At 37.6% G+C, this 12,714-nt stretch overlaps 2 protein-coding genes across 2 annotated transcripts; one reads left to right on the forward strand and one right to left on the reverse strand.

Moving 5' to 3' along the window:
• Positions 1-2,425: 2,425 nt before the first annotated feature.
• c3h1orf159 (chromosome 3 C1orf159 homolog) lies at positions 2,426-6,828 on the reverse strand. The gene is made up of 9 exons (XM_059330224.1): positions 6,615-6,828; positions 5,116-5,196; positions 4,945-5,029; positions 4,656-4,751; positions 4,515-4,571; positions 3,428-3,562; positions 3,207-3,232; positions 3,074-3,098; positions 2,426-2,765 (listed from the first exon to the last, which is right to left on the reverse strand). Exons 2-9 carry the CDS (start codon positions 5,185-5,187, stop codon positions 2,662-2,664), a joined length of 600 nt encoding a protein of 199 aa, XP_059186207.1. The 5' UTR covers positions 5,188-5,196; positions 6,615-6,828; the 3' UTR covers positions 2,426-2,661.
• A 1,104-nt stretch (positions 6,829-7,932) lies between these two features.
• LOC131968680 (interactor of HORMAD1 protein 1) lies at positions 7,933-12,680 on the forward strand. Its single transcript, XM_059329665.1, has 8 exons — positions 7,933-8,083; positions 9,616-9,681; positions 9,941-10,076; positions 10,523-10,659; positions 10,777-10,825; positions 10,914-10,998; positions 11,497-11,612; positions 11,722-12,680. The coding sequence occupies exons 2-8, from the start codon at positions 9,629-9,631 to the stop codon at positions 12,457-12,459; spliced, it is 1,314 nt and encodes a 437-aa protein (XP_059185648.1). The 5' UTR covers positions 7,933-8,083; positions 9,616-9,628; the 3' UTR covers positions 12,460-12,680.
• The last annotated feature ends 34 nt before the right edge of the window (positions 12,681-12,714 follow it).

Genomic DNA, 12,714 nt, shown 5'->3' on the forward strand with positions numbered 1-12,714 from the left:
AATCAATCAACCAACATGGTTTAAAAGTAATCAGCAGAATAAGTTATGTAGAGATTAATTAATTCTTGTCTGGCACACAGTGAGGCATTGCTTAGTACTAGCAGGAACCTTAAAAATGATTCAAACCTGTCTTACATGATCTGATGTTTATTGTAACTAGACTCGCACGCACGCACGCACGCACGCACGCACGCACGCACACACACACACACACACGCACACACACACACACACACAGAGGTTATGGAAAGGTGCTTTATTTCTCCAATTTCTCACACACATCTTCATAACATTCTTCATGGCGCTGAAACTAGAATATGTACATCCTTACAAAAACAATACTTCATTTGTATAAAACAATATGTACATGTTTTCAGCTTATGGTTATCTGTACAACAGCAAACACATGAGGCAAAAAAGGGGGATATATATTTGTGGAATGATTGCTGCCTTTTTATCTGGTTCACTTCTTTTTGCTTCACATAATGAAGACGAAAATTACTGTTTACAGCCTTAGCGTTGCCAAGATATAAAACTGTAATTAAATGGCAAATAAAACTTTGATATCTAGCCTTGTTTGAGAATCGTGTGCAGTAAAGGCCACTGGATATAATTCAAATACCCAATTATTCATCACATCATGACGAGACGTTTCCTGGCTGCGTTTAAAGCTCATAATGGCACAGTAATCACAGTAATGGCACACAGTAGAAGCCATTTCTTCAGACAACATTTGGCAAACGTTAATAGTAGTCAAGTAAATTTCACAATGCAACAATAATGTTGCCATCTATACATCAAAACAATAAATCTCAATCACGCTCAATGGCAACAAGTTGCTTTGAGTATTTGAGTCCAACTTCAGCTGATGACCTCAGACAGATAAAGTGCACAAGGTTTCAGAAATTCTGTTTTGAGAGAGAAGTCAATTAATATTTAAATGTACTTCATGGAACTAAATTGGCATTTTAAAATATTTTGTAGCATCTTCCTGTGATTAAAAAAATGATTTTGTTGTTGACTTTCCCTTGTTCATGTTTGACTGGTTGTGGAATGCATGATTTGTTGTACTTGTGTAATACATTCACCTTGGTTAAGCTCACAAACATAATAAATACAATAATAAAAATCACAAAAAAGCAATCAAACAATCATCAAGACGCCGCCTACAGTAACTCTCCCTAAAATGTCCCGCTCCACCAGAAGAACTCCACTGCTGTTAGACACATTATTTAGTCTGTTGGTCTGATTAAACTCAGTAAAACTCAGTGCATGGTCACAAAATGGAAATAAATATCACACATGTAAATAACATCCTAGTTAGCAAACACAGGCTTCTATTAAATGTCACTGGGCCGTCCCTTTGTCCCCCCCACTGTCACTCAACTTCGGCTCGATTCATCTTTGCGTTAAGAGAGAAAGTTTGACATTTGGGGAAAAAATGTTTATATGGCTTCGGCCAGCCACTCAGCTTAGCATAGCATAAATACTGCAAACAGCTGGTTTGGCTCGGTCCTAAAGGCAACAAAATCCACCTACCAGCATCTCTAAAGCTCACTAATGACTTCCATCACATTTGTTTTAATCTGAACGAAAACCGACATGGTTAAAAAATTATCATTTACCAGAATAGTTCGGCCGGTACGATGAGACCTGTTATGTTTTTTTATACAGATTAATACAGACATAACGTGTTGTTAAGACTCTACAATGAGGGTTCAGTAATTAAGATAAGTTAATACAGTAATAGGAGTTAAGGTAAATAACAGGTAAATGACAGTTTACTAATGTGTCTAATATTCATTTACTAATGGTGTTCATGTAAACTAGTGTTTATTGTAATGTTATTAACAAGATACAGGTTTTTTTATTTTTCAATAACTGCCACAAAGAGCATGAACTAATGATTAATTATGGGGTTAATGCATATAAAACATGCACAATAATTTATAGGAAAAGCTATAAATTAGGGAATGTCTTTATTATATTAAGACCATAAACTGTGTCTACTTATCTCAACCTTTGCCAATATAATTAACATTTATATAAACTGTTTTTTCTTAATTGAATAGCTGTGAACTTCTTGATGATCGTGATTAGACAGCAGTAATAAGCAATGGTTAATACTCAGTAATAAGCATTGGTTAATACTTATTACTGCATTAACTAATAATAACAAATGTAGCCTTATTGAAAACTGTTACCTGTGTTTAATTAATGAACTTTAGAAATGCTGGTGCTCTCAAAGTGTTATTTCCCTCAATGTCAAAATACTACTTTAGCAGGTCCACGTGTTCATAAAAACCTTTCAAGCCAAGTCAAGTGAACACACACTGTTAAACAGCAGATAAAAACAGTGTTTCAACTTAAAAACAAGGGAGTGATCCGAGTGAACCGGCATGTGATGTTTCAGATTTACTCTGGGGGGAAAAAAACAGAATATAAAAGGAATACGTCAGAGACCGTGACATGAAGAGTGGCAGGATAGTTACTGGATACTACTCAAAATCACAAGTAACAGCCCTAGTGACAAGAAAGCAGCAGAAGCAGCTACAGTTAAATATGAGTCACCTGGTCGTTCTCCGCACCGCCAAGCCTTCACATGATAATAAAAATCTAACATCGTTCCTGAGCTTTCTCTTCTACCTGTCCCTGCTCCTCCTACACATTAAAGACCTGCGTGGTGGATGTGGTGGGCGCCGTGTCATTATTCACTGGTGAAGTTGCAGTCGGCCGCTCCCTTCTGACATATCTTGGCTTCCGCACTTTAAAAGCAAACAGAAAACAAAAGGGAACTGTGAGGAAAAACAAGACGAGACATGCTCTGAAAAACCCTCGCAGCATCTTGGAGCTAACTGATAGCAACAGTTTAATGTTTAAGGACAAGTAATACGCCCAACACCACCATTTTTTATGACATCTCTGCTTTACAACACTCCTCAACAAAGCCTCCTGTGTAATGTTTGGATTGTTCTGCATTACTCAATGGCTTTACATCATCTCACAACCTGTTCGGCAAGGTCACAGTTTCAGAACAGGTACTTCACAGATTAAGATAGTGAAGTCGTCTTACCTGTTGAGGAGGGGATCATGACAGCCTAGAAGAGGGAGAAAAAGTTAATTATTGCCATTCCTTTGAGACTCATTAACCAAATACTAACTGTGGAGTGTGATAAGCTGTGAAACAAACAATAAATTTGACTTACTGTCTCACTTGGTTGGAATATGAAGGCTGTAAAAGTGCACAAAATATTTGAGTTTAGCGGACTGTAAATCAATTGTTATCACTAAAACACAACAATAAAAGGGTTTCATTGCTCTCCAAGCACTTTTCTTCTTAGCTGTAGTGGATTCAATGGGTGCGGTGGGCGGACAAATCCCTGCTTGTATAATTACAGTCTGTGTATCCGAGCTGTGCAGTGCTTACCTTTGTTGCGGCGGTAGAAGATGCTCGGGAGTCGGTTGGAGCGTTTGAGGTAGAAAAAGGAGGCAACAGAGAGGATCAGGAACAGGCTGATCAACAGTGTTCCCAGGAGAAGAGAGGCTGCCACGCCTGGCCCCCCTGCTCACAAACACCAGGACAAAACAGGAAACGGTTAGTAAGAGATGTTGCTGCAGACATTTAGGCTTCAATGTTTCCCTTCCTACCTCCTTATATGAAACACTGAAACACACTTTCTTAAAGGAAAGGAAAAAATGCTGCCCCACAGATTCTTGCAGCAGTATTACTTAAAGCAAGTGGATAGAATTTTGAAGCAAAGTGAATTAGGAACGTTTCCATTAACTAGTTTTAGAGCGAATTAACAAAGCTGCATAAAGGTACTTTGGTCATAAGATGGCAGTGTAATGTATGGAGGCTAATCCGTCAGTAAACAGGAGAAGAAGTAGAGATTGCACGAGAGAGAATAAACAACAACAAAAAAAGAGGTGGCTAATTGGACAACTTTGGAGAGAAGTATTCAGGAGTTGGATTCAATTGGGCAACTTATAATTGTTCTTTCATGTCAGAGTGGAAACAGCTGATCAGTCATGCAAGTTAAATGTTCGCTACGTCAGAACTTTTTGGGTGCGTTAACGCATTAACTATTTTTCGAAAAAGACAAAAACCACCTTGAGCATAAAAAAACTTTTATGCATATTTCCGAAAGCTTTATCGAATTATGGTGTTTCCGTCAAGCTTTTCTCATGCAAGTCTTCCAAATGCACAGAGAAATGTGTTGATGGAAACACGACTAATCTGACAATCTTTTCATTTCACTTTTGTGACTCATAGTCTACAGTCCTTTTTTAAAATTTAAATTGCAACACTGGCATTGAAGTCATGGCTTATCAAATCATCCACATTCACAAAACTGATTCACTTTCATGACAGTTGCATGAAACTGATATATATATATTTTATTTTATTTTTATTTTTATTTTTTTTTTTTACTTGAAACATTACGGTAAGGAGCAAGAAATAAATATTACACATTAGAAAATTAGTGAATCAGGTCATAATGACGCTTTCTTACCGATTTTCGGAATGACAGTAGTTACAGTTGTGTGGTTTTTCCTCTCCACTGTGTAGTCTAGTGAGCACACAAAAAAGGCAAATTAACCAACATGTAACAAGGATATTTTTTTTATCTATTTAAAAACAAAACAGTCCTTACTGTAGGTGCAGACTGTGATGTTCTCCAAATCCACAGCTGCGGAGTCACAGAAAATGCAAACAGTGTTGCTGTTCTCAAGGACACGCAAGAAGCATCCTGAAGAAATCAAAACAAGAACATATTTCACATTTCTTTGGCCTTCAATATGCAAATACTAAAAATTAACACAGCTGCAGTGTCACTTAAAATGTGTACATCTTGGTACGTTTCCTGTGTATTTTTTGTTTACTACATCTCCTCGCTGTCATTTTGACTTATTTTTTTAAAAACAAACAAACATCCACATTACCTGGTTCACAGTGGGTGTCATTTGAACATGAATTGTTCACTCTCTGCTTCTCGCCACAGCACTCAAGTGAGTTCTGATGTAAAGCCTGCAGACAGAAACGCATTCACACATTAACAAATCAGTGAGCAAATCACACACTGGCTCTTTGGCTGAGCAACATCCATTTTGTACCTTCGTCACAGGAGTCTCGGGTCTGATAAGAATCACAGTTGCAGCCAAGACCAAAAGGAATGACAGAGCCATATTCGAACCCTTAGAGATCAAACAGGCTTAAATTAGATACACATCAATGACTTTGAAAAGACACACTGAAGGACAAAAACATGTTTAGATAAGTTGATAATGCTCTGTCTTGTGGAATTTGCTACTAATTGACCAAATTGGTAAATGAGTATAAGGTAATAACACAGGGTGCCATTCAGGCTCAAATGTCTTGTCACATTTGTGGTCTTGTTGGCTTTAAATCCCATTACTGACAGTAAATAGACTGTATTTTATTTGAGATTTCACAGCTTACAGTATGTAGACAGCATTCAGTATTTGATTGGGTTCTTTTGGTAATGAAAAAAATGGGCACTGTAGGAAAAAAACATTACATTTCTGAAATTGAGGTAGCACCACACCTTAAGCATCTAACCCCAGCCCTTTTCAATAACTTTTGATGTGTCCTGCACGGTTGATCTTATGTTTATTGAGAGTTAATGTACATGTTTTGCTCTGCACCACATGTCGTAAAACAGTGCACCACATAAGTCTCTTATATGATCTTATTTTAGATAATGCTGCAATGCATTAGACAAGTTTAATTTGTTTAAAATCATGGTTAAAAAAAAGAAAGAAAAAAAGACAATCTTGTGTGTGACCATATTCTATATGTGACCATATATATATATATATATATATATATATATATATATATATATATATATATATATATATAAATAACTTTTCCTGAAACAACCCGAGTCTCCCCGCTTTCCACTTTGAAAACCTGTTTGAAAGTATTTCACATGTTCTTATGAAATGTACTTTGCTATATGTGCAGTGTTAATGTTCCTGTTTAAACTTATCTATGCATCTTTTGTAGCTGTCTTTACATCTGCCAAGGGACTGCAGGTGAAAATTAGCACAAGATGTTCAAGCTGGCACATTTACAGACATGTTTTTTTAAGGTGCACTGTCACTTTAAAATGTATAAATGAATAAAATCACCTGATAGGTTGAACACATGTTTGATTGATCAGCATCCAAAACATACAGATACATCTATACAATATATTGAAATGTATAAATTACAACTCACTTCCCTGCCTGAATTTACGTTACAGCTTCTAATTTTTACACCTACATTTTTAATGCAAAACAATGTGAGGGTGAAGCGTTAATCAGCCCGTTTCATGTGCCAGAAACGCAGTGTTTGGTCAGAAAATGTCCTGAAATGTGCTAACGTCAGTGGAGTTGCACATGATACAGGCAGGTGTTTAGCTAGCTAGCACCTGTCACTGGGAGGAAGTTGAATCGTGACTGTGCTCGCATTCACTGCTAAAATAACGATGTCAGCGTTTACAGAGGTAGGTCTGCTAATCTATTTTAATCTGTTTATACATGAGCGGGTCGTGTTTACAATCACAGACTGAGCAGCAGCTACTCATAACAAAAAGTTCACTCACCAGCCAAACACTAGCTAGGCTTTGGCCTCAACCAAACTCCCAGGTGTGGTTTAATCAGCGTCAGGTGAGGTCCGCCGCAGCACAGGTACAATCATAAAGTCACTCACAGTTTGGGCAGATTTGTCATCAACACACCTCCGCAGGTCAACCACAGACAGTCCTACAGTGCGTAGCTCATAGCTGCCTGCTCTGATTTAGCATCAACACTTCCGGGTACGGTTTTCAAAATAAAACCATGACTTTTTTTGTAAACAATATCAGCACACACAGAAAAACATAGAAGTGGTACGAATATATAAACACGGGCGTATTTCTTTTTTTGGGGGGGGACACAGAGGACATGTGCACTGCACTTTTTCAAAAGGCCGTTTTTGTCCCTTGCAGTTTTTACCGTCCAAGAAAACAGAAACACCAGGCACTAGGACCAAGCGGAAGCCTGTTTCCCTTAAATACAATTTATTATTATCAAATTGACCCTTCATTTACGTCAAAAAGAGGATTTTCTTCCATACAACTGCCTTAAATGACAGTGGTTCTCTGTTACACCAATTTCGAATAAAATTGATGATCACTACTGAATGACATTTTATTTAATATCTCCCCACCTGTGATATTCCTAGGTCAGTTTGACCTGCCCACCACTGGGTGGTGCTATGCAAATTGGGTCTGTTTACCATATTATTCCAAAAATAAGTGCAAAATTGGTGGTACAGAGTTGGAGTGAAGTTCACTAACAAGGTGAAACACAGTATTGGGTGATAATGTTTTGCTACATGCTTTACAAAAGCTAAAACCAAAAAAGGGAACACTAAACTTAAAAGAAACATGACATGACAAGTATCATGAGCATTAATGTTACTTCAAAGTGTCATTAATGTTCATGACACATCCCATGTCATGTTTATGACACGCTCATGTCACTCTTATGTGGACACCTTCAAAATAAAGTGTTACCATATCTAGCTTTAGTCACGAAGGCATGTTCAAAAAATTGCCTAAGTCACATTTTATTTTGACTTAGGCATAATAAATCCGCTTAAGTCACACACTTGACATAAGTCATTATCTTAAAAGGGTAAAATCACATGATCTGATCAACTGAGGATGTAGGAGATTTTACCATAGTTGGCAATGAGGAGATGATTTCGGCAAAAAAAATAAATAAAAAAAAATAATCAATTTTGACAAAAAAGTGTGACGATATTTTGTCCTATCAAGCAAGTCGTATTTTGGCCTTTTTTTCCGACGGTCCATGAATGCAGCCTGGCCAAGAGTAAAGGTAACACGGCGGGAGTTTCAAACCCTCGCGACCTTGCTGTTTCTTCATCACCACCTGAACTGCGAGTCAAATTAATATTTATATATGTATATTTAGTATTTCATTCACGATTACCTTTGTCCAATTCCTCCTTTTAGACGACTAACAGGTGGTAAATGTTGCCAAAGTGTGTCTGCCTAAACAGTCGATGGTGAGTTAAATTTAAACTGACTACTTGTATTTACAAGTTTGGTTTGCTAAAATTAATGCTAACTAACAGCCTGAGTTGATCCTCTGAGGAAGAGTTAGCTTAAATTACTAGCTAACTCTAACTTCTGTCCGTCACAATAACACAGTACAGTAAAAATAAAGATGTACCTTTAACCCTCCTGTCGTCCTTCCGGGTCAAATTGACCCAATCTGTTTTGACTATTCCTTCTTTCCTCCCTCCTCTATCCTCCGTCCTTCTTTCCTTCCCTCGCCCCTCCTTTCTTTCTTTCCTTCCTTTCCTTTCCTCGCTCCTTCCCTTCTTTTCTTTCCTCCTTCCGCCATCTCCTTTCCTTTCTCTCTTCTTTCCTCCCTCCTGATTTCCTCTCCTTTCCTCCTTCCTTCCTTCTTTCATCCCTCCCGCTTCCATTCCTTCCTCTATCCTCCTTCCTTCTTCCCTTCCCTCGCCCCCCCTTTCCTTCCCTCCTTTCTTTCTTTCTTTCCTTCCTCCTTCCTTTCTTCTCCTCCTCCCCTTTCTTTCCTCCATCCTCCTTCCTTTCTCTCTCCTTTCCATTCTTTCTCCTTTTCCTCCTCTCTTCTTTCTTTCCTCCATCTTCCTTCCTTTCTCTCTCCTTTCCATTCTTTCTCCTTTTCCTCCTCTCTTCTTTCCTTCCTCCATCCTTCTTTCTTTCCTTCCATCTTTCCTCCATCCTTTTTTACTTCCCTTTGCGTCCTTCCCTCTTCTTCCTTCCTTGACCCGAGGACAACAGGAGGGTTAAGATCGTCGCCTGAGTGTCGCCCAAGCGTTCTTACTGCTTTCTCCCATCAGATTTACTTTCATATTGTAATTAGACATGTAAATCGTCATGTACATTCACCCTCCGAAATCTTGGGCTATTATGTCCGTTAAAAAAAAAATCTGTTAAAAATCTTTACCATGCCATGTTGGTATCAGTTTTTTCAGCGTAACCTCACCTATATGTCCTGGTAATTAATTTTTAACTTTGACTTACTTGATCAAAAGTTTGAACCCAAAAGAAACAAAGGAAAACATAAAATCTGATCTTGAAAATTATATTTCACACACAGAAATGTACATGTTGCAAAAATGAACACAGGTTGCAAATATAACATATAACAGGTAAAATGAGGATAATATCTAATTCTATATTTTTATGCTAAATATATTTGACATTATCTCCAGTTTACTTGGTCGAATATCATATATATATATATATAAAAACAAACCTGGTATGGAGTTTCAAGCCAGAAATTTAGAGGGAGGCAGATGGCAAGACTCAATGTTGCTTCATTTTTATGTCTTCACGTCATGAAGAAGTAATGTGCAGGTTGTTTCATGGACTCCAGAGGGTTGAAATGTCACATGTAGATTGTTGAATATGTACAAATCAATAATACATACAATGGTGGTGGATCTTATCCTAAATGACCGTGAAAAAAACGGAAAGTGCGGCATTGCAGATGTGTCCGATTTGGGATACAGTCTCTATACTAACGTATTATCATCACAAACAGGTAACCAAACAAAATGAACCACATGAAGAACATAAAAGAAATGCTGAGCATCCCGACTGGAAACAGGTAGTTAATTTAGCTTAAGAAAAGTTAGCTTTTACTCCTTTCCAACTATGATGCTATATGAAGCTTTGGTCAATATGTTTTCTTGAAAACTATGTGATAACACTATTATCAGCCACACATGCAAATGTTTACTTTGTATGTGTCTTCCTGTTTTGTTTTGTTTTTTTTTTTTTTTTTTACAAACACTTTCTCTGTTTTGCTGTACAACTTGTGTGTTTTCTTTACTCATCAAACCATTTGGGGACAAAACAACCAACAGAAATGTGGCTACCAGTGGCTACTCCAGTTTCACAGACTCTCAGGTTTTCTTTGGGTCTCAGTTTTGGCCTGAAAATTCCCAAGGCACGTCTCAAGATATGAGTGTGTCATCCAGGACATCACAACAAAGTTCAGAGGTGAGATTTAACATTTTTATCTTACAAGTGCTTGTTCATGTGGCATTAATATCTCTTTGAGAACCCACATTGTGTAGATAAACCCCTCTGGTTTAATAGCATTATTAATTACTAGGTTACAGTCAGTATAATATTTATAGGTGATCAGAGTAATGGGACAGATGATGGGGATATTTGTAGGTGTGTTGTAAGGAAAGTAAAAAAGACATGATGCTAACTGCGGGGCTACCACATTTGTGCTTTTGTTCTTTAAACATAAATATATTTAAAAAATATATATATTTATATCCCAAAAGCATTAGCTTAACATTATAAAGATATGGACAGATTAAATAAAATCACCACTTCAATTAAAGATTGTTTTATTAATCGTCACTCAGATTACATTAATAATCCTAAAGTGTTATCTCTTAATCTCTTTTGTTTCTTTTCTTTTTTTTTTAAAGGGAAGTGACCCAAAGTTTTCAAGCAGTTATCCCAATAAACCGTTCCTGTTTGGAGATATAAAGGACAAGAGCAAAGTTTTCGGAATACTCGATAAATTTGAAGAGGACAGGAAAAGGACAAAAGAAAAAACCGACGGGTACATTTCTATATCACTTTAAACATGTAACTCACCTTCATTAAACTTGTGTGATTACTTCAAAAAGTAGGCCCAATCTTTTCTGACATTTTTACGTCTGTCCTTCTGCTTTAACAGAGATATTTTGGCCAAAGAATGTATTCATTTTCGAGAAACTCTCAGCAATGTAAGTGATGAAAGGCATCCATTCTGTTCCTTTTGTGTTTGTACAGCTCCGCTTTAGTAGATGTTAAAAATTTTGACATGTTTTTCAGATCCAACAACTGGTTGCTGGCACAGAGAGAAATACTGCTGTTTGCAAAACAGTTCTTGAAAAATTTGACAATTTTGCATCAGCATGTAAGTTTCCTAATTTCTTGATTTTTACTTATTTTTTGTTGAAACAATTGAACGTAGAGGCGCTCTCTGCATATTGTAGATCTGGATGATTAAGTAAAAAAAAAAAAAGCAGTGAGCAAGCATGTATTATAGCCAGTAGATGGTGCTCTTTGCCCAGTGATTAAACACAGGTCAGACATAATCTCCTTAAACTCCTGGGAAATTAGGATATGGGTCCATACATCTTTGTTTTTTTGCTTTAAAAAGTTCCATACGCCATTGTTATTACATCTCCAAGTATCTTGTGCCATAAAATATAGTCAGTCTTATTTTCATTTAGATTGATTCATAGTCATTTTCATTTTCAAGGGATAGCTTAAGCTAAATGAGATATAATACAAATATTTACATCCAGAAGGTTCCATATATTCTTAAATTGTCTTGACTTCAGTGCATTATCATGAAATATTTGTTTCATACACTCTTTTAAAAAAAAATCTTTTTACTCATTCATCCCAGTACAAAATAGTCTCAACGGTCTTCAGAGTGATGTTTCCCAGCAGTTTGAGACTCTGTTGAATAAAGTGAACTCCCACAAAGAGATGCTGACTGAACTGGAAGAGAAGATGCAAAAGGTGAATAGTTTGTGTGCAGCTAATGGTCAAGCTTGCTGCTGTTTCATTTTCGTTTGCTAATACTTGTTTCTGATTAGTGATGAGTATGCATGCATTTTTTACTCATTAGAGTGGTGACACTACAGCAGAACTTGATTCAAATCTGCAAAGCTTAAAGAACAGTCTGGAGTGTCTGAGAGAAGAGCAGGAGAGAGAACGAAGCATGCTTGAGGAGGCTCTTAAGCTGCTCAGCACTTTAGTCTCAGAGCACTCAGCCAAACCCAGCACTGAGAGAGTGACAGACAGTGCCATCCAGACATCACCACGGCTGGAACAGCCATTCTCCAACACCCTGCAGGACAACAAGCTTGAAAGGACACCGCAGGCATGTAACTCATACAATCTTGAACACAGTCAGGCTGCAGCTGCCGCTCAGTATCCCGGCTGCTTCATAGGAAAGAGGAAGTTGGCTTCGAGAGGCCGTATGAAGTGCAAAAAGCGACCACTGGTGCTCTCCCAAAGGAGTAAGCAAACTGTCACGGATGAAAACGGACAGCTTCTCATGAACTGTGACAAACGACTAAATGTTTCAACGCCTCTCCGTGAGCGTCGTGATCAAAATATAGTAACCAGCCAGGAGAGTTGCAACTCAGACTGTCCAGTACTGCCAAACAAGGAGGTGGGATGCAAAGCTGAAGGACGTTTCATCACACCTCTCAGCTGCTGGTCTCAGGACAGCAACAGCTCTGTTGTCTCAGGAGTCAAACCCATCTCAGAGAAGCTCTCAGCTGAGTCCAAGAGAGGAAGCCCAGTGAAACCTGACGGCCTCTGGCAGTTGTTTGACATGGATTATGATGTAGGCTTTTAGAGGAGATGAGTAAAGAGGTCAGAGAGTGAAGCATTACTGTTACTATCTTTGGAGTAAAACCCAAAAGTGTTTATTGCTATATTTATTGTTTCTTGAAACCTGTGTTATATTAGTTGTAAAGTTATTTAGTTTTTGATGAATGAACACTGATCAATTATTTTTTCTCATATTTTAATAGAGTTATATGAATGTAAAAAGGTACTGTAAGTTTAGGACAGGCTGACCCAAGTTTTTCTGTTGACTTAAAAATATTGT

Source organism: Centropristis striata, chromosome 3, assembly GCF_030273125.1.
Source record: "Centropristis striata isolate RG_2023a ecotype Rhode Island chromosome 3, C.striata_1.0, whole genome shotgun sequence".
Classification (NCBI taxonomy): domain Eukaryota; kingdom Metazoa; phylum Chordata; class Actinopteri; order Perciformes; family Serranidae; genus Centropristis; species Centropristis striata.

What these genes read in the sequence shown, in the direction of transcription:
- c3h1orf159 (XM_059330224.1), bottom strand. Translation starts at nt 5,187, where the DNA reads ATGGCTCTGTCATTCCTTTTGGTCTTGGCTGCAACTGTGATTCTTATC. An exon ending in CCGAGACTCCTGTGACGAAG is followed by an intron (nt 5,030 to 5,115) that starts GTACAAAATGGA and finishes TTCTGTCTGCAG; the next exon opens with GCTTTACATCAGAACTCACT. An exon ending in CTTCTACCGCCGCAACAAAG is followed by an intron (nt 3,233 to 3,427) that starts GTAAGCACTGCA and finishes GCACTTTTACAG; the next exon opens with CCTTCATATTCCAACCAAGT.
- LOC131968680 (XM_059329665.1), top strand. Translation starts at nt 9,629, where the DNA reads ATGAACCACATGAAGAACATAAAAGAAATGCTGAGCATCCCGACTGGA. An exon ending in TTCGAGAAACTCTCAGCAAT is followed by an intron (nt 10,826 to 10,913) that starts GTAAGTGATGAA and finishes CATGTTTTTCAG; the next exon opens with ATCCAACAACTGGTTGCTGG. An exon ending in TGGAAGAGAAGATGCAAAAG is followed by an intron (nt 11,613 to 11,721) that starts GTGAATAGTTTG and finishes TTTACTCATTAG; the next exon opens with AGTGGTGACACTACAGCAGA.